Here is a 27,427-nt window from a genome sequence, read left to right as displayed (position 1 = left end):
AAATTTAAAAAAAAAATATTAAGCAAAAAGAAATTACAACAAATTCAATAATTCCTATTTTGGTTTTTCCATCACTTTGTTTTCCCTTTTGCGTAAAATCCAATATCATGTCCAGCACTTCGTTGGGTTTGCTAAATTGATTCTTGCCTCTGCATTCTCATCTCTTCGTAGAACCTTCGAATAAACCTCTCAGCCCTCAGATCGACGGTATCTTCTTCATCACACGAACCCAATGGCTCCAGGATTAACTTCCCTACTGCAATGTCATGATCTTTTATGACAGGAAAAGCAGGCAGAGATTCTAATGTGCAGTCTGCATCCTCCTCCTGATCATGAGCTCTCAAACTACCCAAACATCTACAGAGAAAGAACATGGAATAGATATCTCGAGGCCTTCTGTTCTTGAAGTGGTAATTTCTGCGGTAATGAATGAGGGGAGTGCTTGAAGGAGAGAACTGGTACTCCTCCAGAAATCCATAGTTGTAATGTTTGAGAAGCTTTAACTTCTTGACCCTTCTTGCTTTCCTTATAAGAAAGAGGAGTTTTGGGATAGCTGGTTTTCTCATTTTGGCAATGAAAACGGAGAACTTGAGAAGATTTGAGACCTTTTGGAGAATGGGTCCTTTTCTGGGCATTTTACGTGGTGCAAACTCGGTGAAGTAAGAGAGAAATTAGATGGGGTTCGGGGAAACACTCTTTCTGGTTGCAGAAAGGTTGGATGGGGCTTGCTTTCAGCCATGGGAAGGGATCGAAGCTTTTTAAGGATAGCAAAAAGGTGAATGATTTAGGCGGATCTGATGTTTTGGTGGGGAGCCGAGCTGTAAAAAGATGGGGTTGGTCGGTTGCATTTTGGACTTATACTATGATATAAAGCAATAAATGCTGCTAGCTAGCCGTTACAACCCCGGGTGGAGCTCCTTAATGTGACTTTTGAAGTTTGAACTTCGAATATATGATGAGTTTCTACTGTTATTTTTGCACGTAACACTTATTTTTATTTTTATTTTAAATTTATTTATTTTATTCTTTTTAAACTAATTAAATTTTTCTACTAATCATCATCTATACATTATATATTTAATAAAAAAATTAAAAAATTATATGTGCAGTATGTGATGTGAAAAACACTTTAGTCACAAAGTGATTACATAAAAATAAATTTACAAACTAATGTGAGTTAATGTGATATGTCAAATTATAAAATTATTTTTATTATAAAATAGATCTAACAGATTTTATGAATTCACATCAATTTATAGACTTACTTTATATAATTTTTTTGTGTATGTAACAGTTCTAATGAGATTTACATATGATAATATTGTATATAATATTCAAGTTAAATATAGTCTTCAAATATACAAATTTTAGACAATTTCTTTGAAAAACAATGATAGAGTAAAAAAAAACATGTGCCAATTCCTCGGGTTACATGCTTTACAATCAAATGAGAAGTAGTGTAGTCATCTTAACTTTGTCCATTTTTTTTTAAATGATTTTACCTTTTTCTTATATTTTTGTGTAAAAATTTAATAAAATTATAATAATAAGATAAAATAAGATAAAAATATTTTTATCATCCAAATGGACCTAAGAGTAGTGCTCTTTATACGGGCATAAATCTCCTCAAATAAAACAGACACTCATAAAATTTTAACTATTTATTTACTGTTTATTTTGTCTCATCATTTTCTTTTTTTATCGCACGGGTTTTAGGTGATAATTTATTATTTTGTTATCGGATTTCACTTTTACTGAATTAATAATTCAAATGTTACACTGTAAAAGAGGTAGGTAATAATTTAAAGAATCCTATATATTTTTATTTAAGTGAATAACTACGAGGTAGTTGGATTTAAAAAAAAAAAAAAAAAACCTACGAGGTAGTTGAAATACGGATAAGTAAGGTGTCGTTTAGATTTAAAAATGAGTTGAAATAAATTAAGATAGGTTGTAAATAATAATGAGATAAATTATAAATAGTAGTGAAATTTATAAGTTAAATTACTGAATAATAATAAATAGTAATGAAATGAGTTAAAATGAACTGTGAGTACAAACGATGCCTTAATAGTTTCAACCCATCGCAATATATCATGTCATAAATAATTATTACTTACATAAATAATTTTAATCACACGATATTTTGCGATAAGATAAAATTTTAATATATCCATATCTTAAGATTATTTAATACTTTTTTCACATAAAAAGGTATAAATTTTAAGGCTTTGTCTATGGTTTTATTTTATTGCAACCCAATACTTCCAAGGCAATTAGCTTCCTTCTTATCGAAATTGATTCTTAGAACATTTGTATAGAACTAGTCAAATGCTAATTAAGTCCAAATTTTAGCTATTTTTGAATTAAAACTTTTGCATTGGACTAGCTAAATATATATTTGTGAAACTTTGACCTACAATAATTTAAAGTCCCTAGTCATATTTGGAGAGTCAATGTAAAATAATCAAATCAATATTTTATAATTTTTCCATCAAATTACCTCTCTCCTTCCCTCGCTCTTCTCTCTATCTCTTTCTCTCCTCTTTCATCCAATTTTTCTCTCCAGTTACATTTCACCTCAACTCAAGCATTATTTCCTCCAGGTTTTGTTGTAATTTGGTATTCGCAAAACCGGTATTGCATACAATGTGGATTAAATATTAAAACTTAATATTATTACAAAGAAAAATTCTATTCCTAAGTCTCATACACCACACACCATCTTTTTTATGATTTCTTTAATTTTATTTTCTTATCAAATATATGGTATATGAATTATGAGTAGAATAATTTAATTATTTTAAGAATAATAAAACCAAAAATAACTTTAAAAAAATTAAAGAAAATAAAAAAAATTATGGTGTATGGTGTATGGGTTTATGAATAGCAATGCTCTATTACAAAATATTAAATACAAGTGTATTTACAAAATATTAAATTTTAAAAAAAATATATTATTAAAATATATAATATTATATTACTATTTTGACTTTATGATAGTTAGTCGAATGTGGATTAAACTCTCCAAAAGTTTTGACTATAACCAAAACTTCAAATTCTAGTCAAAATTTGGACTTGTCAATGTTGTCAATCCTCTTATCGAACTTCCAAGGTTCTCCCAGATCTGATTTTCAAGCAGAGCTCTCTCTAGTCTCTCGTAAAATGCCTCCAGATTTTAGATTCTCTAGAGTTTTTTTTTTTTTTTTTTTTAAGATCTAGAATGAGAGAGATAGACATATAAAATTGACTTTGCATTATTTATAACTGCTCATGTATATTTATCGAATAACAGTTAATATTAAATAAATACTATGAGTCTCATTTTATGTGTCTATTTTTTCTCATTGAGTCTTAGAAATCTGGAATCTACATCTCGTGTTAATGCTATTCCTCCCTTCTTCATTGGTAGAGAGAGGTTTACAAGATTATAGGGCATTTCATTCATGTTTGTGAAGTTGGAACAAGCTCCAATTATTGAACCCCACAATCTCCTAAAATTTAGCCCAAGAAAAATGCTTGTGGCTCGGGACCTTGTTAACTTGAATCCTGGGGTTTTGAGCCAATGGTTGAAATGAAATCTTCAATATGTTTAATTTCTTATTTAATTAATTAATAAAAAAATGTTACCATTGATCACTTTGGGTCTTACCCTTTTGTGAAAAATATAAAATCTGGTTTATTTTCTTTATTAATATTTTACTTAAAGCATTTTAAAGCGAGGGGCAATAAATTAAGAAAAATTATACTCATAATCTTATAACTTTTTTTTTCCCTCGTAATGCATTTAGTCACAAAAGAATTATATAAAAATAAATTTAGAAATTGATATGATTTGATATAATACGTTAAGTTATAAAATTAATTATATTATAAAATATATCTAATAAATTTCAAGAAGTCACGTCAGTTTGAGGTTATTTTATATAAATTTGTTGAATCCATAACAGTTTTCATTTGACTACCCAATCACATAAAAGGCAAAAAATAGAAGTCATTAGAGTCTTTCTACACCATCTTTACACCGATAGTAAACACACATGAAGATTCATCCCAATAACAATCCCCATTCCTAAACCTTATAAAATAAAATAAAAAATTGCCCATTTCAAACAATTAAAAATATAAAATTATTCTTTTCAAACATTCGTATTGTTATAATACTTTACAATTTTATTATCTTCAATTATACTTCTATTTAAAATAGAGAGTTGCCAAGTGAGTCGTAAGCTGTAGAAATTAATCATCTAGAGAACAATGACAGCATTTTGCATGTAAATCAAAACGTGGGAATTTATTTCCTTTAATTTTAATGTTTTAGTTAAAAAAAAAATTGCCCTATTTATTTTTATTTCCATAGGCATTATAAATTCAAATTGCAAATATTAAGATATAGAAAAATTTTATTTGTAGTCCCCACTTTGAGACTGTATGTGCAGATCTTTTATTAAACGAGAAAAATCATTATTTCAAGAGGGATAATTTTGTAATTTTAAAAAATTTTAAAGATAAAATTATCTAAACTTGCATTACGGAAACGGTATCTAGCATTGCTCTAAGATATAACTCCAAAAAATCAAAGGTCTAAGAGATCAACGGTTATAAGAGGAGATCATGAGAATGTTAACTCACATCCATGATCCAACGACAGGTATCACGCCCACCTTCACTCAAAAACGACGTATTACCCGGGAAAAGCTAGCCCAGCGGCGCGCATAAACACACCCACAGCGTATTTTAGCATGGACCACTAGAGGGACCAGAATGTTAACCCGAACGTTAAAACCGCCCTCCCTCACTCCTATATAAACTTGCGCTTCCCGGCGATTTTCTGCGCAGAGAGAGACAAAGAAGGGGGGGATACGAGAGACAATTACGAAGAACAAAAATTTTCCGAGAAAATACCGACTGATCAAAGTTTCTAAGAAATCTTGGAAAGCAAACGAGGGTGAAGGAAAGAGAGAGAAAGAGAGAGAGAGAGAGCTCTGATCCGAGTGCTCTCTGTTGGAGTCTATTTGGTTTTTGGTTCCGATAGATGGTCTGTGCGGGTCTTCAAGGAGAGCGAGAGACAGTGCGACGACCCGAGAAGACGATTATGGCGATGGAACCGGAGAGATCAAAGGCTCTGCACAATTTCACGCTGCCTTTGAAGTGGGGGAACCAGAGGTACCTGCGGTGCATGAAAGTGAGTCCGGACGGTGTCGTCGGAGTTGATCGGAGATCTCTGGCTCCGATACTTGAGAGCTCTCCGGTCACTCGTCGTCGGGAATTGGAGAGGAAGAGGAAGAGGGATTGGAAGTCAGGAATCGAGAGCGGAGGAGGAGGAGGGGAGGGCGTAGAGGCGGTGAGGAAGGAGGTCTTGTTTGATCTGAAAACGGCGGTTGATAAGATGAAAGTCGAGATTTTTAGGAAGGAGGTGGAAGAAGAGGAAGAGGAAATTGAAGAGGACGAGGAGATAGAGGAGGCTAACCAATCGCCTCCGGTGGACGAATCGGCTCGGCCGTGGAATCTGAGAACGAGGAGAGCCGCGTGTAAGGCTCCGATTGGTGGAGGAATGGGATTGAGGATTGAGGATAAGAAAGTGAATTCCTCGCCGTTGAGGAGCGAGAACAATGGCGTGAGGTCGCCAAGGTTGAGAGGTGGAGGCGGAGGAGGAGCTTCGGAGAAGAAGGAGAAGAAGAGAACCAAGTTAACGGTGCCGCTGACGAGGAAGGAGATCGAGGAGGATTTCATTGAGTTTCTGGGCCATAGGCCGCCGAGGAGGCCCAAGAAACGGCTCAGGAACGTTCAGAAGCAATTGGATGTAAGTCCAACAATTCCAAATAATTTCGTTTCTTCTTCTTGCTTTCTTGATGATATCGCGTTGTCCTTTTCGGGTGGTAGTTTCATTTGGTATTCTAGTTTTGATGTTTATTTTCTGCTCAGTCGCTCTTTCCGGGGTTGTGGCTGTTGGATATTACAGTTGATTCCTACAAGGTTCCTGAATCCGGTGAGAACGGCAAGGTAATTTGCTCTCTTCTCTGTCAGTTCTAGTCTTGTTTGGTTGTTGAGAAATTATGAGTAATTCATTTTTTTTTTCATTGGGTCTGCGAAAGCGACATTCGCCTCTTCTGAGCCAATTTTGGCCGTCTGGGGGCTCCATTGAGCTGTGGATTTTGTTTTCGATTGCCTTTTTTGGATTGTGTATATTTAACATTGATGAGCTTAACTCCGGTCCTTCTCTTTTGCAGAGGTAGTAATGGGAGTGCGGCCTGGGTGAGAAGTTTCAACTTTCAAGGACTCTGTTTCCTGACTACTGACTAGTGGTATACCACACCCCCTTTAGTTGTGAACTGGGAACTTAATAAAATTGTTGATTTCCCAGTTAGTTGTGGTACATGTCTAGTAGCTTTTAAATGCTAATTTTGTTCTTTACTTATGATTTGTTTTTCTCTTCACTTATCATAAATAATTTGGGTAAAGGAAAGATTGGTGTCTGTTTTCAGATGGAAGAGAGCTTTTTTCTCAAATCAATTTTGGAAATTTTGGCTCTTTGTTCTCATTCTTCCTAATCTCTATTGCTTTAAAAGAGGTAGGATGTGAGTAGTGTAGATTGAGAGGAGTAGATCTTGTGTGGTAATGCATCGTATGAGGCAGTTATGCTCAACAAAAGTCTTGGGGGTCTCTAGCTCTTGAAGCTTGGTGTAGCCTTGGAGCTAGTGACCAAACTCATGTTTATGTTGGCTTCTTGCTTGAGTTACTGAGGTGAAATTCGTACTTCATATGTGTTTTTTGCTTGAGTTTTAGAGTTTTCACATTTTGTGGTAATAGTGAATCTCATTTACCTTGCTGCAACAGCTCTCTTAATAACAATGTGCAGCTACTTGGGTGTTTTTTCCTTTGTTGGTATTTTAAGTATGAGATCCTGTCTGGTCACTATAGTATAAGTTAAAAGTTTCATGGAAAATGCTGACAAGTTTTTCGCATCTGTGATATTGGTATATGATACTTACTGCTTTTACAAAGTGCTTTACATAGTTGAATTTGAATTAATAGAGATTCTTTATGCAGTCCTGATGAACCAAAGGATCTAATGCATCCTAGGGATTCTTTCTTAACTACCAAAGTTTATAATCGCTGTGCTCTAGCTGTGCAAGCTGCTCTCTCTCTCTAAACTTGGGAGTGTAATGTGTTAATATTAATATAAGACTGCATGGTCTTATAATGAAAGTTATCTTCATGTTTTCCGCCTTGGTACTGATTATTTGATTGCCATCATAAAAACTGAATTTGAAAATCTGGAATCTTATTTATTATAGGGCTGGGTTGAAGTGAAATCACATTTGCTTTGACATCTGGGAAATGAAGTGCGTTGTGGAATTTGGATGTCATTGTCGATATCCTGCTAAAACAAAGCGTTAGAAAATGGTAATAATCTCGTTTTGAGCTTCCAAACTTGGGACTTCAAAGCTGTGGGAGAAGGTCTCGATGACCAACGTCCTGCTTGGTTACCGTATGCGCGTAATTTCAACCACGACCCCCAGGTGCTCCCTGGCTGCTAATAATTGTCTCAGCGAGTTGACTAGTATATTCTTTTGAGCCCCCCCATGTTGACTATGAAATTCCCCCGTCCATCTATTGCATGGAGTCTTACCGGATTTACTATAATTTTTTTTATTTAAATATTCTTTACAAAGAGAGTGTAGGTTTCACAACATAATATACAATGGTATTGATCTCAACATATCCGACCCTCCGACCTCCGATCACTGCCTCTCCAACTATCATTTCCGGCCACTCCCATCGACATCATCAGTATTCAACCTTTAGTTTTTATTTTAAAAAATCAAGTACCGAATTTACTTGTCTAGGATTGAAATGCATTGCTTTTGTCGTTTCCAATAACATTTGAGCTGATTGTGTGCGTGCGTGTGCACTGTGTTGTTTGTTCCTACGAGTTCTGCCGGGTTACTAATGCGAATGATGTACGTGAGTGTTTCTGGGGCAACGGTTGACGTATTTGAGGCCCAAGGCCCATGGAGGCTCTAGTTAAGTTGGGCTCCAGTTTACATATGTTTGGTGCTAGTATCGCCCACACGTGTAACAGCAGGCAATGAGTAACATTCCTGACGAAAGAAAAATGCTATTTTGTCTATTTTATTTACCTCTTTATTTTAACATCTCATGTATTTTTAATTTTTTTTATTTAATAGTTAAAAAAGTGATTATTAATATATTGATATATTTTTATATTTTTTAAAAATATTTTAAAATGTTAAAAAAATATGAATAAAAAAATTAAAAAAATAAAAAGAAAATTTTGAACCATAAGTAAGATGGAGCAGCAGAGCAGCACCGCTCTTCCAGAAGAGTGTCGCATATATTTTCTAAGATCGAGACTCGATAACTATAATTTAAAAAATATATATATATTACAACTTTGTATCACTCCCAATATTTTACGATGAAGTGACAGTTTCTTATTCTTTGAATTTATTTTTTAAAATCATAAGAAATGATCCAAAGATGGAAAAATATCACATTTATAAAATGGAATGAAAGCGAGATTATGAAATATGTACTATTATTCTTTCATAAGTTGCCTAAGAATGAAAAATGGCCTGTTGAAAACTTAGATCTCCAACTCGAGTGGATAGTGGACGACGAGCCTGTTTGGGGTTGTGTTAGGGGCATTAAAAATTGTTTAAATAGTTATAAAAGTTATTTAATGATAAAATGAAGTTGTTTGTGTTACATATTAAAATAATTTTAATTTTAAATAAATTAAAAAATACTTTTGACGAAATGTGTTTTTTCTAATAATACGAAATGTAATTCAATTGTAAAAAAAGACAGTTAATGAATGAAAATACCTATACAATTTTCAAATAATTACAATTTTATCATTTGATCTTATCACATACATGACACATTGACACTACAACTTTCAAATGACCTTTTATATCATTTTTACCTCAGGAAATTTTTTTTATTGTTTACAAAAAAATATAATATGTTTGAAAGTATTTTAGATATTTAGTTATCAAACAGTAAATAACTTTTTAACAGTAAAACTTATTATTTAACCTCTATAACTATAAGTTTTAAGCCAAAAACAATATTACCCACCGTAATCCTAAACATACATGATCCAACCATCTTTATTGCTTCAAGATTTTTTTTTTCTAACTTTTTCTTGAGCTTTCAAGAAATCCCTCATCTAATAGTAGGGGTGTTAAATTGTGTTAACAGGTCGTGTTCGTGTCATGTCAAGGCATATATATTATACTATATGGATCAACATGTACACGACCCGTTAAGCTTATTGTGTCAAAATCTCAAACCCATTTTGACCCATTAGTGAATACTACTAAATGGGTTAACACAACTCGACTCGTTTCAACCTGCTTATGTAAATGGGTTGAATATACTCGAAATTAACCCGTTTGACCTAATTAAATTTTGTATAATTTTATATAAATGTTAAAATCACAATATCTAAAAAAAAAATATAAAACTAACTACAAGTCCAAAATTACAATCCAAACAATAAAAATATCGAAATTAAAATCTCAATAATTTTATTTTTAGATATAAAAGTATAATTTTAATTTTCTTAACGGGTCATAATGAGTTAAAACGGGTTGACATGTTATCAATCCGTTAAGACTAAATTTAAACTCGTTATTATCGTATCATGTTCGTATCGAATTAACAAGTCGTGTTACATATTACCACTCCAATCTAATACGAGAATCTAATACGAGAATCAGATGATGCAAGAAATGGGCAAGCTTAGGGAGGCGGTGGCAACTAGCAAATAAACAATTAAATAACCAGGCTATAGACCAAAGGAATCCGTTTATATTATTAGCAAAGCTAAAAGTTAAAAGAGGACCCCTTGAATCAGTGATCTCTCCTTTTTGAAATGCCAATCCTTTTAAGCAACTGTTTTTGTCCCACTTGAAAAAGAAAAAAAAAACCAAGATTAAAGGATTCCAAATCTACCATACAAAAGAAAACACCAAAAGAAGTCCTCAATCAAAGTCCAAAAGATCAAAAGACCCCCACATTGAACAAGTGTGAGAGGATTCAGAAGATAGATAAAAAAAAGAGAGAGAACCCATGGGAACGGGGAGAAGAGCCACAAAAGATGGGAACCTTGTTTATCTGTCTCCCTTGCCCATGACATCTTGATGGTGATGACAAAGAACCAATAATAAAAATTACTGCCCCATGTATATTTCAACAACACTGTTTTTTCTTTTTCTTTTTTTATCTTTCTGGTAAAAAAAAATATTGTTTTCAATTTACAGAGTCTTTGATCACATGCATGTTGGTTCTTGAAACGGAATGATTGACAGCTAAATCCATTTGTTCTTGAACGTGAGGGCCAGGGAAGAAGCTGAAACATCATTTCTTCTTCCTTTTAACCTTACCATTACAGAACAGAGATCCAAACCCGAAAAAACTTACTGTTACTTTAGAAATGTATGGTGGTGGAAGGTTCAAAACAGGACTGATTCGAACCCCACTGCCGTAAGATCCACTGTTCTTGTTGGGCCACGGCTTCTGCGACGAACTATAGAAATAATACGTGCTCGAACATGTTCCCGATGATGACTTTCTGCTTGATACCGACGGTTGTTTCTGCAAATGCGGCTTTTGGGTTTCCTTTGAAAGTGTTGCTGGTTTGGCATTCGGAGCTGAACCGGTTGAATTGCTTCTCGATAAGAACTGCAATGGGCGGATTAAGCTTCGGCTTCGAGAACTATCGCAGTTGAGGCTGTTACTTCGCTTGAACTGCCAGAAAGATTTTGATGGAGGCTTTTCTTCTACGTCAAAACTGTGGGACAAGAACTCTTTGAGCTGTTTCTTTTCTGTGTTTCCAGTACAAGAAGGCCGGGAACGAGAAGAAACAGGCTCAGATTGGCGTATTTTATCTGGGCAAATCGAGTTTTGCTTGATTTCTTTCGCGCGGATCTTGCCGTTGGAGAAAAGCTCATCGGCCGGAGACAGTTCTTGCGCAAAGCTGTTGCCAATGCAGAAGACGAAGTCGGAGCCGGAATCCAAGAGGCTCAAGTCCGACCGCTGGTGATGACGATGATCTTCGTTTGACAGAACATCTGGCTGGTTCAGATCATGGGAAAACGAGATTCTCGGACTGATCCCTGGGCTTGAAATCTCTGAGCAGACATCGATTGCCATGGCCACGAGTGCCCCCCAACACGCCAACCAAAAGCTGTTTTCAGGAAGTGAATCGGTTTTAAATATTGTGTTTCATTTTCAGAACAGTGGCGAGAAGAAGTAGAAGTTTCAAAAACAGGCTGCAAAGTGCAAAGGATGTCGCAGATTTGGAGTCAAAAGTAAGCAAACGAGAAGCAAAAGTCAAAAATTGCAGCCTTGACCTTTCTCTTTGTCCGAGCTATGAGCATATTTTCATACTGGGGACTGAAATCAGGGTGGTTGATGTATTATGGATGCTGAAACAGAGTGGCAATTGAGTTTGATTCCATTGTTCGAAGATATCATCAGAAAAGACTGAAAGCAGTTGGATTGAAGCACCGAAAGGCTACAAAAGGATCCTCCCTGAGAGTGAGAGTGGTTTCCAAGGACACTTTTTTACTTCATGAATGGGATCCCCCAGACTGAAAGTGAGAGATATATAGAGAGATGCTCACTTTCTGTTTTTGTTGTTTTTTAATGTGATTTAACGGCCCATTATATTAGAATTGGCCTTAAAAAATGTTTGGTAGACCAGAAAAGGAAAAAGAAATTGACGGGAGGTGCCAATAACAATGTGTAATTAAATACAAGTCATTTATACAAGATGCTACCTCTGTTCAAGAGTGGGGAAAAGTAAAACTCATCTAGTATGGTAGTTCTCTTCATCAATCGCTCTCAAATGGAATTTGGATTTTAATACAGGAGCATCTTTTATTATTTTGAACCTTGATCATTTAAAATTCGAGCATAATTCATGTAAAAAATGGGAAAAAAAACCCAACAAATAAACTGGTTGAAACTGTGGATTGCACCTTAAGGTCCTATTTGGATACAAAAACGATTTCATCTCATTGTTACAATTTTTTCAAATCCAAAACAATAATAATGTTAAAAAATAATATTCTAAAAACATTTTATATAACTTTTAACCTTAATCTAAAATCATCTCATCTCATCTCACTATCCCAATGGAGCCTAAATCTCTCTCTCAAAAAAAGCATTATTAGCTATAAAACCACTCATGAAACAGAACTAATATAGACGTTGGTGATTAAAGAAGGATCTCATGACATTGGAGATTGCAGAAAGATTAACACTTTGGAGTTGTTATACAATTAGAGACAAACCCAACACCTTTTAATGTGAAAATATTTAAATTTGGGGATGTGAACTTGTCCTTTGCCTTTGCCTTTGCCGGTTGGAATCACAAGGTAAAGGTTGATAATTGAGAGGATGTGCCACGAGATGTAGGGTCCAATAAATTGTTCTCAATAATTTAGTGTAGATAAGTGTTAATGTTTGACTATCTATCTATATGTATCTATCATTGATAAACATAGTGTCTCATCTTCAAGTAACTCTCCACAGACAAACAATGGCATCTAGCCATATATGACTGCCTAAGTTTAGGCAACAAGCAAAGTTCAAAAATATGTCTCTAGGCATCATCACAAGGTGAATAGAATCCGACATTGTTTGGATTGATTGAGCTTGATGTGGAGTGACCTTTCACTTGATCCTTACAAAAAGGTTTTATAAATATTTGTCAATAATTGATGAAAATCGATGGATTCTTATTTTTTTGAGGTGTACAAGTTAAATTAGGAAACAGTGAATGAGAAGCTGTAAGTCCTAATGGGCAAGCTCCCGGAGTTAATAAACTCTAACCCAAGTCATATCATTGTGTAATCTTTCCTTGGCAACGTTGGATGTTACTCGCAGAAGAACAAGACCTCGTGCAGATGCCTCTTTCCCTCATGAACTGCTGTTTCCCCAAGAAAGAATTTCATTATTGGTATGTGTATATATATATATATATATAGATTCTACAAATAGATCTTATAAATTGATGTAGTCTAATATGATACGTTAAAGAATAAATTTAACACGTCAATAATTTATAAATTATTTTTATATAATCTCTTTAATAGATTTTTTACTTCTTGATGGATATATAGATCTTACGATTCTTTAAGGACATTGACAGGTGGGCAATGTGGACAAAATTTACTTAAAGAAAAAATCTTGGGAGTTCTGGGAGGCACTAGTCTCTGTCAGGGTGTCCTTGAGACCTTTGCCAGCATTATCATTCCTCGGCCGGCAGGGCACATGTTCAATGACCACTCCGGATCACATCGCCTGTGTTGGATGCATTTGGCATCTCCAAGGAAGTTAGGAACAGCTTTTATTTTTCTTTTACTGCAATGGAGAGGTAAAATTGGCATGGATCTATATGTTCTTGTTCGAGAAAGGTAAGGTGAGGTTTGGATAGTGAGCTAAGATTAGGACTGTTCATCTAAATCGAATTTTTTTTTCAGCCCGGACTAGAACCAGGGTACCCAATTTTTATTTTTATTTTCTTTGGATACTCATTATTATTCTCAAATTCCGTTATTCTGATGCCCATGGTTAATATAGCCTCTTTTGTTGAGAGTATCAGTTGAATTCCAGGTTGCAATCACATTCATTACGACATCTCTTACCAAATTTTTCATTTGGATTCTCATCATCATTATCTAAGAATTCTCATCGTTATTATCTAATTTACAAATTGAGGTATGTCTCTTTTCATAAAAATGGGGACCAAAACCTTTGAGAGGAAATGTGTAGAGCACACCTATATGATCTTCATCTCTTACGTTCTTTTCATGCATCTTTAGGAAATGGATCCCAATACTTTTAAAGGCCACGAGCTCTGACTTACATTCAAATCTAAACCATGAAATGTCCATTTTTTCTTAGTAACTCATCCAGTACATGGGTTTGAGTCCGTCCAATAAAAGTTCATAAATTGAGTATATAAGTCCTTACAATCCGAGCCATCATGGATGCTAACACAAATATAAGCCTTCTCCATTCTTGGGTTAATGATCCCAACTTTAAATCCAGAAACAACATAAAAAATAATTTAATCTATGTCATTCCAATGATGCGGCCGATTAATATCTATTTCACACGAATTACTATCATGGGCCTCCTTGCGATAGTTGAACCAACTTGGAATCCTCTTTCTTGAAAATGTAATGCCAATATCTCTTACTTTAAATGGGTATGCCTAATTTTATTTCTTAGAATGTCTCTGTTATACGGATATATATATATATAAAAAAAAAAGGTACTGGATTGTAAACTCAAGTTTTGAGTTTAAAATTTAGAATCATCCAGGTTCCAATCCGAGCTGGAACCCTGATAAACAGTCATAGCTAAAATAATATCAGTTAAGTTAAAAGTTGAAAATTGAATAAAATATTATTAGAATATTATTTTTTAATATTATTTTTGTTTTTAAATTTAAAAAAGTTAAATTATTTATTATATTTTGTATTAGAATTTAAAAAAATTATAATGATTAAATGAGATGATTTAATATCAACTCTAAATCCAAACATAATCTTAAAATATATACGTGGATATACTTCCACGATGCCCACGAAGCTATGAACTAGAGTCATGGTACACCCAAATTAATGTGAGCAGCTTATGTTATAAAATTTAAAAAAAAAAAAAAAAAAAATTAAGGGAGACAAGGGACATGTGGAGATTTGTGGTAGATAGACAGATGACAAGAATCATGCTTACTTAGTTCCTTTAAAACTAAAATGTTGTCTTCAATTTAAATTATTGGTATTTTGTTATATCACCATTTATCATAATTAAAAATGGTGAAGTATGCACTTTAGAATTTGGGAGATGTGTGAAAGTGTATGCAATTGCAAAAATGATGTTACGATCCGTATCAAAGCCCAAAACCAAAATCATTATAAATTGGTTTGTTTCACTGAAATTTATATAAATAATTCTACATATAATCGTAGAGTATTCAAGTATCGTACAGACGTATTGAAAAATAATAAAATTTATTATTAAAAAATTATTATTTTTATATATAAATCCGGTATTTATTTTATTTTTTTAAATAATTGCATGATACTTATACATTCATGATTATCAATTATCATTTTTCAATTTATATTTATTGAATAATAAGCGATGATGAAAGAAAATGAAAGTGAGAAGACACGATAATGTGAGTGAGAGAAGATAGAACAACATGGACGAGATACAAAAGACATCAAAGAAAAAATAATGTAAAGAAGCGTTGATTGAAGGGAGAGAGAAAGAGAGAGAGTTGGACATGGAAGAGAGGTATGGCAAGTAGTGGCGAGTCGGGTTCTAGTGACCCAGATAGATGCAACCAATGAGACCCACATTACTATTCTTATCTTTTATCTTCCTATATTGAGGTAACATTGCCTATCAATTTAATATCAGCCAGTTAAATAAAATATTATTAGAATGTATTTTTTTAATATTATTTTTATTTTAAAATTAAAAAAATTAAATTATTTATTTTATTTTATATAAAAATTTAAAAAAATTATAATAAAAATGGACCTAATCTATCTCATAGGCAAATCACATGAATTATTTTAGTATTTAAACTAGATATAAATTTAAATAATAATATATATTATAAAGGCTTAATTGAGAAATGAAATGCAGACCGCGTTGACCAGCTGGCCCGTTGCGTTGGAAAGGAATCGGGTTTGCAAAACAATGCATTGCTTAGGGCACAAGACAAGGGTGACCCAAGCCTGCTCAGTCCTCACTCTCACAAATATTGAAGCAAGCAAAGATATTTCCTCCTACATTCCAAATTTATCGAGGAAGAAGAAGCTCCTAAATAAATTCCTCGCTCGGCCCATAGAATATTAGAATCTCGTCCATACCATAACCGGCATAACGGCTATAAAATAATAATAAAGATAAGCGATTATACAAAATTAAAATATTTTATTTTATATAATTATTATAATTTTTTTAATTTTTCACGTTAAATATAATAAATAATTTATTTTTTTTTAATTTTAAAATAAAAATAATATTAAAAATTTATATTATAATATCTCATTTTAAGATTAGATCTTTTTTTTTTTTTTTTCTCTCTCCTAGTTCTCTTTCTCTATGAAGTTTACCAATCCTTTGTTTTTATTGGGTGGAGGGGGTTCGGAGCTTAAGCTTCGACCACCTCCTCCCCTAGTTAGCTCCAGAGGTTTTTTAATGTATATAGTTTGTTGTCTGTTATTTTTCCTTAACTTTTTATCTAGTTTTCTCTCCTTAGCATCGATCCTCCTCGATCTATTGCCTTTTGACAACCTCCGACCAACACGCGACTCTGGTTCAGCCTCTTTGGTCGCCGATCTTCATGTTTGCAGAAGAAGAATGTGCTTCTGCCCGACGAGTTAGATGCATGCGCAGCCATAGCCGTTCGGGTTTTTTAGTCGTAGCTGCATACCTCAGAGGGGCTTTGGCAGAAGTGCACGGCCCCACCAGTCTCAAAGGCCTTAGATCCTTCATATCTGCTCGTCCGTTCACCTCCTCAGGTGGTGCATGTCCTACAAGCACAGCCACTGCCTGTGTTGGTCTGTTGGTCCTACACGCGTGTCCGGCTATCCTATATTATTGTTTTTCCTAACCAATGATCTTGTAAGAGGGATCATAGACCTCTCCAAAAATCCACTCTATACAATATGTGACAGTGCACCTACCACCTACACCGCTTCCAACGAAGAAAGCGATAGTTCTATCATTTGTTTTTTTGCGAACACTTTTTTATTTTTATATAAGACTGCATCTTATTGTAAGACAGGGATAGGGACTAAGATATTGGTCCCAAATAAACTCTACCCTCCCTTATGTATCTCTATTTAGTACTATTTTTTGAGTGTTTATTAGAAAACTCCACCCATTCCTAGTGTCATCTTTTCCGTTAATGAAATTAATTTGCTTAAAAAAAAAACTGCATAACCCTCAAGATTCTCTCTCTCACCTTTAGGGTTTTTCTGATTTGCTACACTTTCAGAATTTAGACACGAGGTTTTGGACTGTCCGTTGGTCCGTTACTTTCTGTGAAGAAAATGCCGGTGAAGGACGAGAGCTCTGACAAGGAGAAGTACTTGGACTTGTTTCTGAAGATCGGATTGGACGAACGAACCGCGCGAAACACTGTCGCCAACAGCAAGGTTACGGCCAATCTAGTTTCTGTTATTCACGAGGTATTCGCTCCTCCATTTCCAAGCGCTCGGAAGTTATTTGCTTCTTGTTAAAAGCTTCTGTCTCCATCTGTTTTGGTTGCCGATAAAATCTGGGGAAATGATTACCGTCTTCCTGCCATTGTTTTCGACTTTAATATGTGTTCTCCTAATGCGGTTTGTTCTCAATCAAACGGATCCTTCCATGTTTCGATTACTTCTGTTATTTTCTATTCTGGAATCTATTTGATCACTTTATCTATTCACGTCTTCTTCACAAACTATCGAATTTGTGGGTTTCAGGCTGCTGTCACCGAGGGATGCAGTCGGACGGTCGGAAATCTCCTATACACTGTAATATAAATGTTGAAGCAATGATTTTCGCTCTGCATGTTTTTGTTAAAGACTCAAAATATATTTTCTTGAAAAGTTTTTATCTTGGTTGCTGAATTATAATGTCTCGTAAAATAATAACTCTTTGCATGTGAAAATAATCTCTCTTTTTCCCCCCAATAAAAGTGGTCCTGAATTATGTTTCAGATTCCAATTTCCTTTTTGAAATATCAATTGTGTCAATTTAGTACTTATAGTTCTAAAAATTGGACTATGATTTGCCCCCAATTAACTTCCATCAACACCGGTGCTAGCAATCTTTGACTTATTGCTGTGATCCTATGCGTGACAGGTTGCTACAAAATATCCAGCAAATGCCCTTGTGCATCGCCCATCCTTGCTGCAATACATTGTTTCGTCAAAGGTTTGCTTCAAAATTGTCTCTAAAACATCAATCATGAGTTTGATTTTATTTTTACACTCTTTCTGTTTCACAGATTAAAACTACGGCTCAGTTAGAAGCAGGTCTTTCATTTTTTGCAGCTACTGCATCAGATGATTTTAAGTTGGATGCATTTGAAGAAGCATGTGGGGTTGGTATGACGAAAAAGAGCATCTTTTTGACATGTTTTCAATGTTTAGGATGTTCTATGCCTTGTTCTTAGTGTTTCTTTATCCCAGATTCGATGCATCAAGTCTGAACATTAGGTTCATTTGCTTACTCTCCTGGGTCTCTCTCTGTTTTTTTTAATAATTATTGTTTACCTAATTCAAGTGTGATAAGGTAGTTTAAATTTCTTACTTCTAAAAAAAAAAAAGTGTGATAAAGGAGTCTTTTTTATTTTTTTGATAAGTAACTGTGATAAGGTAGTCTTATCATCATCATCATTATTTTTATTTAGTGTCTGTGGATTTTTGTTCCTTCTTTGTAGATGTTAATAACTTCATTGGTTTTTAAACCAGGTGTTGAGGTTTCAGCAGAAGAAATTGAACAAGCTGTTAATGAGGTTTTTGAAGAGAATAAGAATTTGATTTTGGAGAAACGATATCGAACTAATGGTTAGTGATTTATTCTCGGGAAACCGCTAGTAATTTATTTATGCACTTTGATAGTATGGTGTTATTATTACATAGATAGTTGTAAACAATGTTACAATTACTCTGGATCATTGTGTAAACATTTGGTTGGCTGTATGGGAGGACTGCAGGGGTGTCATTCTCCATATGCTTGTGTGCACGTGCATTACTGGTAGCCTTTATTTATTTGTCCCACCCTCCAGTTCAAGCTGCGCCATTTTATCCTTCCCTTCATCATGACATACTATATTCTATATGGTCATTCAAAATATGTGCCTACTTGTATTCATTGTTCTAAACACTCGACCTATCCCATTTATGCTACACCATTACTATTTTTTTTTTTGTCTCTAGTGGGTGAATTATTAGGTCACGTTCGGAAGAGGCACCCATGGGCTGATCCAAAGAGCGTCAAGGTATTATTCTTTTAATTCTATTAGAACTTTTGTAAGGGGTGGATGAAATTTGAGAGTTTATCAAATTAACTGTCACTAAGACTATTTTTCTTGGCTTGTTTACCCTCATTGCAGCAATTTGTTGATGCAAAATTATATGATCTACTTGGTGAAAGGACAGCAGCCGATAATGAAAAGACTTCCAAGAAGAAGAAAGATAAGCCCGCTGAAGTAGAGGTGATGATGTTGGCAAGTTGTTGTTTTTTTCTTTTTCAAATTTCCCGCTCCCTTTTGTGATGACTGATTGTTTTCTCTTTCCTGCATGCTTATGTAGGTTAAAACAGTTGCCATTGTTACTCCAGAACAGCAATCTGAAGAAGAACTTAATCCATTTTTTATATTTCCTCGACCAGAGGAAAATTTCAAGGTACATTATTACTTGTTTTTTATTTTATCTTGTGATCCTTTTTTTCAATTTTCATATTTGCTTCTCATGACTTCTTTTTCTGACGATTTTTGAACCACTTAACATACATTATCTGTTTAAAATACAAAGCCTTGTTGTTTCCTGACCCCGTGATGTTTTTGTGCATACAAAGCCTTCTTGGTGATTCGATCTCGAAGAGAAGGAAGAGATCTTCAGAAAGAGGGTTTTTATGATGGAAATATATAAAATCAGGATGTGGTGTAAAAGGGGCTTTTACACCCTCCAACCAAAAGCTGCCACATCAGGTTTTTCATCATAACTAAGATACTCACCCACACAATCATAACTTTTATTCATTTTTTCTTTCTAAAACAATTAATGGTGGCTGCCGACCAACTCTGGTGACCTTTAGGGGTGGCAGCCGGAATAGTGATTAAAATTTGACTTAAAAATAACTAGCATCGGGGTTTATAAGAGTGTAGGGTTCATATTTTAGGACTTATCAAAAAAGGGTTCATATTTTAGGGTTTTAGAATTTCGTTTTATAAAAATTTAAGTCGGTGTGGTTTAGTTCATTACAGAATTGGTAGAATCATGATGTGGTGGTGTGTGATTGGAGTTTGTTAAAGCCATTTTTATTTTTTACACCACAACCTGACCAAAGATGCACCTATTTATGATCTGATATAGAATCAAACTTATTTAAATGTTCCTGCTATTCTATATTATCTTGAAAAGGGTGCTCGGCTTGCAGGATTTGATGCTACATTTCTATATAAGCATATCTGCAGTTCAGCAGAACTGCAGAAGAATTTTATAAGATATATTATAATTCTCCTGCTTTTCAGGTGCACACTGAAGTATTTTTCAGCGATGGCTCTGTCCTTAGGTGTTGCAATACAAAGGAACTGCTTGAAAAACACTTGAACGCAACGGAAGGGAAAGTTTTAACTCGCTTTCCTCCTGAACCAAATGGGTATTTGCATATTGGTCATGCCAAGGTAAATAATGCAATTTTATATTTAAGTGGGATTAACTTTTTTGTTGACCATGGCTGTTCCTTATTCCAGTTATTTAATGGTTGCTCAGGCAATGTTTATTGACTTTGGCCTCGCAAAAGATAAAGCTGGAGGATGCTACCTAAGGTTAGAATTTCACATTTTTACTTCTTTGGTACTCCCTCTGTCCTGCAAAAATAGTCCATTTGTCAAAAGCACAAGTTTTGAAGTAATTTCATTATTTGTAATTTGCTACAAAACAGAAGTCTCTCGTTAGAAAATATGTCAAGTATATCTTTCACTTTTGAGCATGGAGAAAAAGAATGTAAAAAATTTATTGCTGACTTTTTTATGCAGTGGTGGTGCTTTAGATATTTTCCTTCTTTTTGTTTGTAGAATGTACATGTTGAGGTCACCTTTGTGTTTTTAGCATTTCCAATCTAGTTTTATGGCTTGATGTTTCTTGTGCACAATCTTGGTTTGCAACATCTGTGTTTTGTATATTTTATACCATATAATTTTATTTGACCGATCGGAAAAAAAAAAAAAATCATGGTATAGGCATTGAGTGACATTCTATCCTCCCATACCCTGGTCGTGCAAATTATAGATGGTTCAATTTTCATTTATCAGAGGTTATAGTTTTATACAACTTCAAGCATTTGTGAAAGCTGCTAGTTGTTTTTATATGTAATCTGGGTTGGTTCACTTTTGGCATGGTAGAATAGGATTCACAAGATATGATTTTTCTGGCAGTCATTGCTGAATACTGGCTCCTCCTTTGAAGATTTTTGTGTGTCTGTATGTGCAGAGCATAATACTGATAGATGACTGAAAACCTATAATCTTGAACTGAAAAGAAATTCAATTGTTTCCTTTAACAAACTAAAAAGATTGGTGTTCGTGCTTGTTAATATGTTAGAAGAGTATTTTTGGGCTTATTGTTTGTTACAATATAATTTAGTCTCCCTTTGAATTTTTCATATGCTCTTTATCCACTTAAAAAAGGTAATGAAATTTCCTGTTAAAACATAGAAAAAAGAAAAAAAAAATCCTACTCCTCAAGTTTGAGATTGGTACCTGATTTGTGGCACTATCAGGTATGATGACACAAATCCCCAAGCTGAGAAGAAAGAGTATATTAATCATATAGAAGAAATTGTCCATTGGATGGGTTGGGAGCCCTTGAAGGTATTGCAGCTGCTACATTGATAGCAAATCCTTTGATCTGGTGCTCTTGGTTTTCACACCATGTTTTTTCAATTTTTGCAGATAACTTACACCAGTGATTATTTCCAAGATTTGTATGATTTAGCTGTGGAGCTCATACGAAGGGGTCATGCATATGTTGATCATCAGGTTGCTGTTTGGTAATTGTAGAAAATATTATTCAAATTTTTGTTTGCTGCTGCGAATTAGCTCTGTCTCAATGTTTTGATTCAGTGCTGCATCCCCATTACGATTTGACTATTCAACCCCGCTATTGATTTTTTGGCAATGCGGATAGCATGACTTGATGTATGAAGTTATGGAGTTATGTATAGCAAGATGGGCTCTTGACTACCTTGCATTGGTGGTGGATGAAGAGTTGTAAACAAGGCTGTTTTTTTATTTTATTTTTTATCTTTTTATTTTTTTTATGGGCAGCCAATGCTGCTGTTGAGTTCTATTGTTTTGTGTTTCCTTTAATGGAATTTAATTTGGTAAACAACAAAAGCAGAATCTGACCTAGGCCTTTTTAGATTGCAATCAAGTGATTATTTTCTTAACCAATCTTGAGAAAGGTACTGACTTTGTAAATATTTGTTTTAGACACCTGACGAGATCAAGGAGTACAGGGAAAAAAGATGAACAGTCCTTGGAGGGACAGATCTGTTGCTGAATCATTGAAACTTTTTGATGATATGAGAAAAGGCCTTATTGAAGAAGGGAAAGCGACATTGAGGATGAAGCAAGACATGCAGAGTGATAATTATAATATTTATGATCTTATTGCTTATCGTATCAAGGCAAGTGTGTACAACTAAATGTCTTTGATTATCAAATTCATGGAAATCATCGCATTCAGTGGAGCTTATTTTATTTCTTCAGTTTACTCCTCATCCACATGCTGGAGACAAGTGGTGTATCTATCCCAGTTATGATTATGCTCACTGCATTGTGGATTCTCTTGAGAATATTACACATTCTGTATGTTGTTTTTGCCTTTGATAGGTATTACCATCTGAATCCTTTATAGATCGAATTTAATATTTTTATCTGCTGGAAAATTTATGGAAGGAACTTGTCTTGCATTTGAAGATATCTAAGAATTGTGAAACATCCTTCAGGGAGTTGGGTAAGAAATGATGGGTTATTTTACAAATTAACCTCGATTTTGTTACTTTTGTATTAGTGATCCAAGGACAGATTTGATTGCTTGGTGTGCTTCGTTATTTATTTCTTGTGATACCCACCAGTTTCTGTAGCTTCCTTAAGAATATACCTGGATTGTCAACTGCTTGAGATGGATGCCAGAGGATTGTTAGATCTTTTGATAAAGGGTTGCCATATTTGTTCTGGGTTTTCATGAGTGTGTACTGGATTTACTCAACCTAAGCAACTTTTGTTTTTTCTGACGTGGATAATTGCTGCACCGGAGGTCTTTATCTGCTCTCTAAAAAGAGGAAAATACTTGAAACTATGCCTACCACACCATTATCCCACTTTGCTGATGTGGCAGAGTATAGTAGTCCATAGATCAATATTTGTTAAATATTATGAAAATCCAAGGGTTAGATCAACTCTTGTAGTTGTGTTACTTTATGTGTTGGTAAGTGGGGTTTGTGCTGTTGATCTGAAAACACTACTGTTAATTTTTTTTAATCGAGAACAGGAAACATCATTAACAATAAAACAAGGGCAGGAAGCCATGCATAACTATCTTTTTTTTTTTTGATAAGTAAAATAAGACTTTATTAAATCACCAAAGTAACACGATACAAAGAAAATGCCCTGTTTATGTAGGCATGTTGGAAACTAGGAATTCGTGAAGGTCCATGCCATTTAAGTCCATGCATAACTATCTTTTAAATTATGTTTTTTGCATTTGATCAATTCTGAATGTTTTCATGACTTGGATGGCATTTTATTCTTTTTTTGTAAGAATGGTACTTGATTTTCATTGAACTTTTTATTTGTTATGTAAAGTGTATCAACTCTGTTAGTCAACTTTTGGATATTTTATGCAGCATTGTACACTTGAATTTGAGACACGCCGTGCTTCGTACTATTGGCTATTACATGCACTGGGCCTTTACCAGCCATATGTGTGGGAATATTCACGACTTAATGTTACTAACACGGTGATGTCTAAGCGGAAGGTGAGTGAAAACATATTTCTGTTGAAGCCTTAATGATGGGTTATCTTATCTTGCTTGATGAGTATTTCCCCTATAATAATTGAATATGGTATACACTTGCAGCTAAATCGATTGGTGACGGACAAGTGGGTTGATGGTTGGGATGACCCTCGCCTTATGACTTTAGCTGGTTTGCGTCGTAGAGGCGTGACTTCAACATCCATTAATGCTTTTGTTCGAGGAGTTGGGATCACTAGAAGGTTTGATATATGCTTTCTGGGTTTACTTTATATCATACAAAATATGTAATATTTAATGTGTCCTTATTATCGTAAATATTCCTTTTCATGTACAACAGTGATAATAGTATAATAAATTTGGATCGCCTCGAGTATCACATAAGAGAAGAACTAAACAAAACGGTACCTCGTGCAATGGTTGTGCTACATCCGCTGAAGGTTTGTTTCTTGTTTTGCTTGCTTTTCTGGAATGTCTTAGCTCAGGATACAACTGATCCTTTCTGTGTTTCAAGGTTGTTATCACAAACCTAGAAGCTGGCTCAATAATAGATCTTGATGCAAAGAAATGGCCCGAAACTCAATCAGATGATGCATCTGCTTTTTACAAGGTGACCTGTTATTCTTTTAAGACTTGACATTATAGTTCTGTTTTCAGAGAGTAGTACGCTTCTATATAATATTTGAACAATCAGCAAGGCAACTTAACATTATTTGCTGTTAATCAGCTTTGGGACAAGAGTATTTGGCTCATTGTGATAGTTGTTCAATTGATCTTAATACCATCATATATGCTTAGTCTTCAAATACCTTCAACGCATATGAATTGTGAGAACCTTGCTCTCTTTACAAATATATTAGAATTTTTATTATATTGCCGAGTACATATTAATTCAGAACCAATTTTCCTCCACATTTCAGCTTATAATCTTCTCCTGGTTGTGCTTTTTACTGCTTCTGTTGTAGGTTCCATTTTCCAATACTGTGTACATTGAACGTTCTGATTTTCGGATGAAAGATTCCAAGGATTACTATGGACTTGCTCCTGGTAAATCTGTCCTTCTCAGGTATGTATAAATTGCAAATTTCTATCTCAGTCAGATTGAGCAGATCTGGCCTCAATACTGAGATTACTTTTTTGTTGGTGCAGATATGCATTTCCGATAAAGTGCACTGAAGTTATCCTAGCTGATGATAAGGAAACTATTCTAGAGATCCGGGCTGAGTATGATCCCTCTAAGAAGACAAAGCCTAAGGTTCATTGTTGTGCTGGTTTTGCCCTGTAATCATGAACTTTTTTGAGCACTCCAAAACTAAAATTGGTGCTTTTTGGTCAATATTTTTCCCAATTTATTACCGACCATTTTTTTTGTAAATTTGTATTTTATGTAGGGTGTTCTTCATTGGGTGGGTGAACCTTCCCCCTGGGGTTGATCCACTCAGGGTGGAAGTCAGATTGTTTGACAAATTGTTCCTTTCGGAGGTTGGCAAACGTCTATTAGCTATGCTATCTTCCCTCCCCCTCCCCCCTGCCAATTGCGCTTTAATTTCGAAGATATAATGAGTTCTTATTTGTGTTCTTATTATTGAATCAGAATCCAGCTGAACTTGATGATTGGCTTGCTGATCTGAACCCTCAGTCCAAAGTGGTGATTTCCAGTGCATATGCTGTACACTTACTGAAGAATGCTATAGTTGGGGACAGATTCCAGTTCGAAAGGCTTGGTAGAGTCCAGAAACTTTTCATTATCGTTTATATATTGGATAGCCTAATTGTGAAATATAAACTAAGGTTTCGTTTGGTACATGGAATGTGCATTCCTATTCTTTTGTTCGGCGACATCAGATGATATCTTGGTTGGAATTAGCTCAAAATTCCTAAAATATCGTAGCCCCATTTTATTTCCAAAAAAACCGCCCATTGATTTTCTAACCAAAAAAGTAGAAAATAAATAAATAAATAAATGGTCACGGGAGTGGTTGGACCACCCCGGTGGGTTTGTGTGGGTGATCGGGCACCCTTGATGATTTTTATTTTAAAAAAAATTAACTTCTGAAAAAATGGAGGTTTTTTTAGAATTTTCTATTCCCATACCCTGGGAATAGCCATTCCACGTCTAAGAGCCCAATTAAACTATGGATCTATTCCATTCCAGGGGTCTATTATTTGTACCCGAAGGCGCACATTGCATGGGATATAGATCCATTTATATATCAAGTTCTAATCTAACTGACCTTGAGCTTGTGAGGAGAAATTATTAAGTTGAACTTTTTCTTCCAAATGTTATCTGGCTGGTGTGATCATTTCACCATGTTGTCATTTATTTATTTATTAGAATTCCTAAAAAGCCAGATCAATGAAGTGATACAGTCTACTAAAGCCGCTGCAATGTCTATTTTAGTTTTATGTCCTTAAGTTGCCTGAAGTTCGCATTCATTCACAAACTTTTTCTTATTGCTATAGCGGTCACTCTTAGGATGGCAGACTATATCTCCCATTTGGGTTTTATGCATATAATTGGCTTCCACCACACATGTACCAATAATTGTAGTTTGTTTGAGTCAGTTCTCTTCTGAGTGAATATCTCCCATTTGGGTTTTATGCATATAAAGCTTCCACCATTGTCTAGCCATATTTCTTCTGAGTGCATATGTTTCTGCGTCATGTTTTGGTATTTTGATTGTATGCGATTTCTACCTTCAATTCCAGGTTATTTTGTGCTTGATAGAGATTCCACTCATGAAAAGCTCGTCTTCAATAGAACAGTCACATTAAGAGATAGCTATAGTAAGGGTGGGAAGTAGGTCTGTGCCCTTGGAAACTGCAAGTAAAATACAACTTTGCAAGCGGGAGCAGGGAGCTACCATCTTGCAACTTGCGAGTATTTTGTGCAGGTCAAGTGAGAGAAAAAAAGGTACTTTGTGTGTAGAATACTCTACTTATTTATTCATTACAAACTACAAATACGTTATACATCCTGCTTAGTGAGTTGTATGCAACTTTATTCTCGTGCATTGTATATGGGGAAAATCTTTTGAAATGTAATGTCGAAGTTCTGTAATCCTTTATATTTATGCTGGTTCCTTGTAGAACTCTTTGTTTATGTATAAAACGGGTCATGAAGCTTTTCACATGCCAACATGATGCATGCATTTTATGTCAATATTTATATATAATATTGATTTTCTTGCTTCCTTTTTTCCCTAAGCTCTTGCATCCTTTTCATATGTGTATGATTCATAATTTTCTTTTTATTTGAACCGGCAGTGGGTGGTGCTTTATTCTGAAAGCGAAAGTGGCTGCTGTCTTTTATTCATTCCTTTTTTATCTCTCTTTTTTAGTTTATTTTTCTTGATCTTCCACTAGAATTTGTTATTTTGTTTTGATTTCATTAGTTTACAAACAATCGTGCAATTTCCTCACATTTTGATGTCCACTTAATATGTATAAAACACATTACTCTTGCCTTTATTTTCTTCAAAGGGAAAAAAGAAAGAAAGAAGAGCAATTATGTAAATTTCCCGTCATGATTTTTCCCCCAAAGAGAGTAATTATTGTGTAACATTCATTAAAAAATAATATTTATTAATGAATATGTATA

The 27,427-nt window shown here is 34.5% G+C and overlaps 3 protein-coding genes and 1 pseudogene across 5 annotated transcripts; 2 read left to right on the top strand and 2 right to left on the bottom strand.

Annotated features, from left to right (window-relative positions):
- Positions 1 to 3: 3 nt before the first annotated feature.
- On the bottom strand, positions 4 to 807 carry LOC109018430. The gene has a single exon (XM_019000586.2). It carries the CDS (start codon positions 633 to 635, stop codon positions 132 to 134), a length of 504 nt encoding a protein of 167 aa, XP_018856131.2. The 5' UTR covers positions 636 to 807; the 3' UTR covers positions 4 to 131.
- A 4,001-nt stretch (positions 808 to 4,808) lies between these two features.
- Positions 4,809 to 7,629, top strand: LOC108984048. Of its 3 annotated transcripts, none has more exons than XR_001994962.2 (4): positions 4,809 to 5,803; positions 5,926 to 6,003; positions 6,231 to 6,305; positions 7,299 to 7,629. XR_001994962.2 is itself a non-coding variant. In XM_018955877.2 (3 exons), the coding sequence occupies exons 1-3, from the start codon at positions 5,036 to 5,038 to the stop codon at positions 6,234 to 6,236; spliced, it is 852 nt and encodes a 283-aa protein (XP_018811422.2). In that variant the 5' UTR covers positions 4,809 to 5,035; the 3' UTR covers positions 6,237 to 6,484. The 3 variants fall into 3 exon arrangements, 1 of the variants encoding a protein (XP_018811422.2); XR_001994961.2 differs by lacking the exon at positions 7,299 to 7,629 and adding an exon at positions 7,051 to 7,266; XM_018955877.2 differs by lacking the exon at positions 7,299 to 7,629 and having other exon boundaries at positions 6,231 to 6,484.
- A 2,288-nt stretch (positions 7,630 to 9,917) lies between these two features.
- Positions 9,918 to 11,632, bottom strand: LOC108984051. The gene is made up of 2 exons (XM_035684158.1): positions 11,388 to 11,632; positions 9,918 to 11,221 (listed from the first exon to the last, which is right to left on the bottom strand). The coding sequence occupies exon 2, from the start codon at positions 11,185 to 11,187 to the stop codon at positions 10,393 to 10,395; it is 795 nt and encodes a 264-aa protein (XP_035540051.1). The 5' UTR covers positions 11,188 to 11,221; positions 11,388 to 11,632; the 3' UTR covers positions 9,918 to 10,392.
- A 5,346-nt stretch (positions 11,633 to 16,978) lies between these two features.
- Positions 16,979 to 26,971, top strand: LOC108984050 (annotated as a pseudogene).
- Positions 26,972 to 27,427: the final 456 nt, after the last annotated feature.

The sequence above is a fragment of the Juglans regia genome, chromosome 13 (genome assembly GCF_001411555.2).
Source record: "Juglans regia cultivar Chandler chromosome 13, Walnut 2.0, whole genome shotgun sequence".
In the NCBI taxonomy this organism is placed as follows: Eukaryota; Viridiplantae; Streptophyta; class Magnoliopsida; order Fagales; family Juglandaceae; genus Juglans; species Juglans regia.
Note: the sequence above shows the minus strand (reverse complement) of the source record. Positions and strands in the feature narration are given on the sequence as shown.

Excerpts from the sequence above, each read along its gene's own strand:
- LOC108984051 (XM_035684158.1), bottom strand. The coding sequence starts at position 11,187 with ATGGCAATCGATGTCTGCTCAGAGATTTCAAGCCCAGGGATCAGTCCG.
- LOC108984048 (XM_018955877.2), top strand. The coding sequence starts at position 5,036 with ATGGTCTGTGCGGGTCTTCAAGGAGAGCGAGAGACAGTGCGACGACCC. Across the intron at positions 5,804-5,925 it reads ACGTTCAGAAGCAATTGGAT|TCGCTCTTTCCGGGGTTGTG; the intron begins GTAAGTCCAACA and ends TTTTCTGCTCAG.
- LOC109018430 (XM_019000586.2), bottom strand. The coding sequence starts at position 635 with ATGCCCAGAAAAGGACCCATTCTCCAAAAGGTCTCAAATCTTCTCAAG.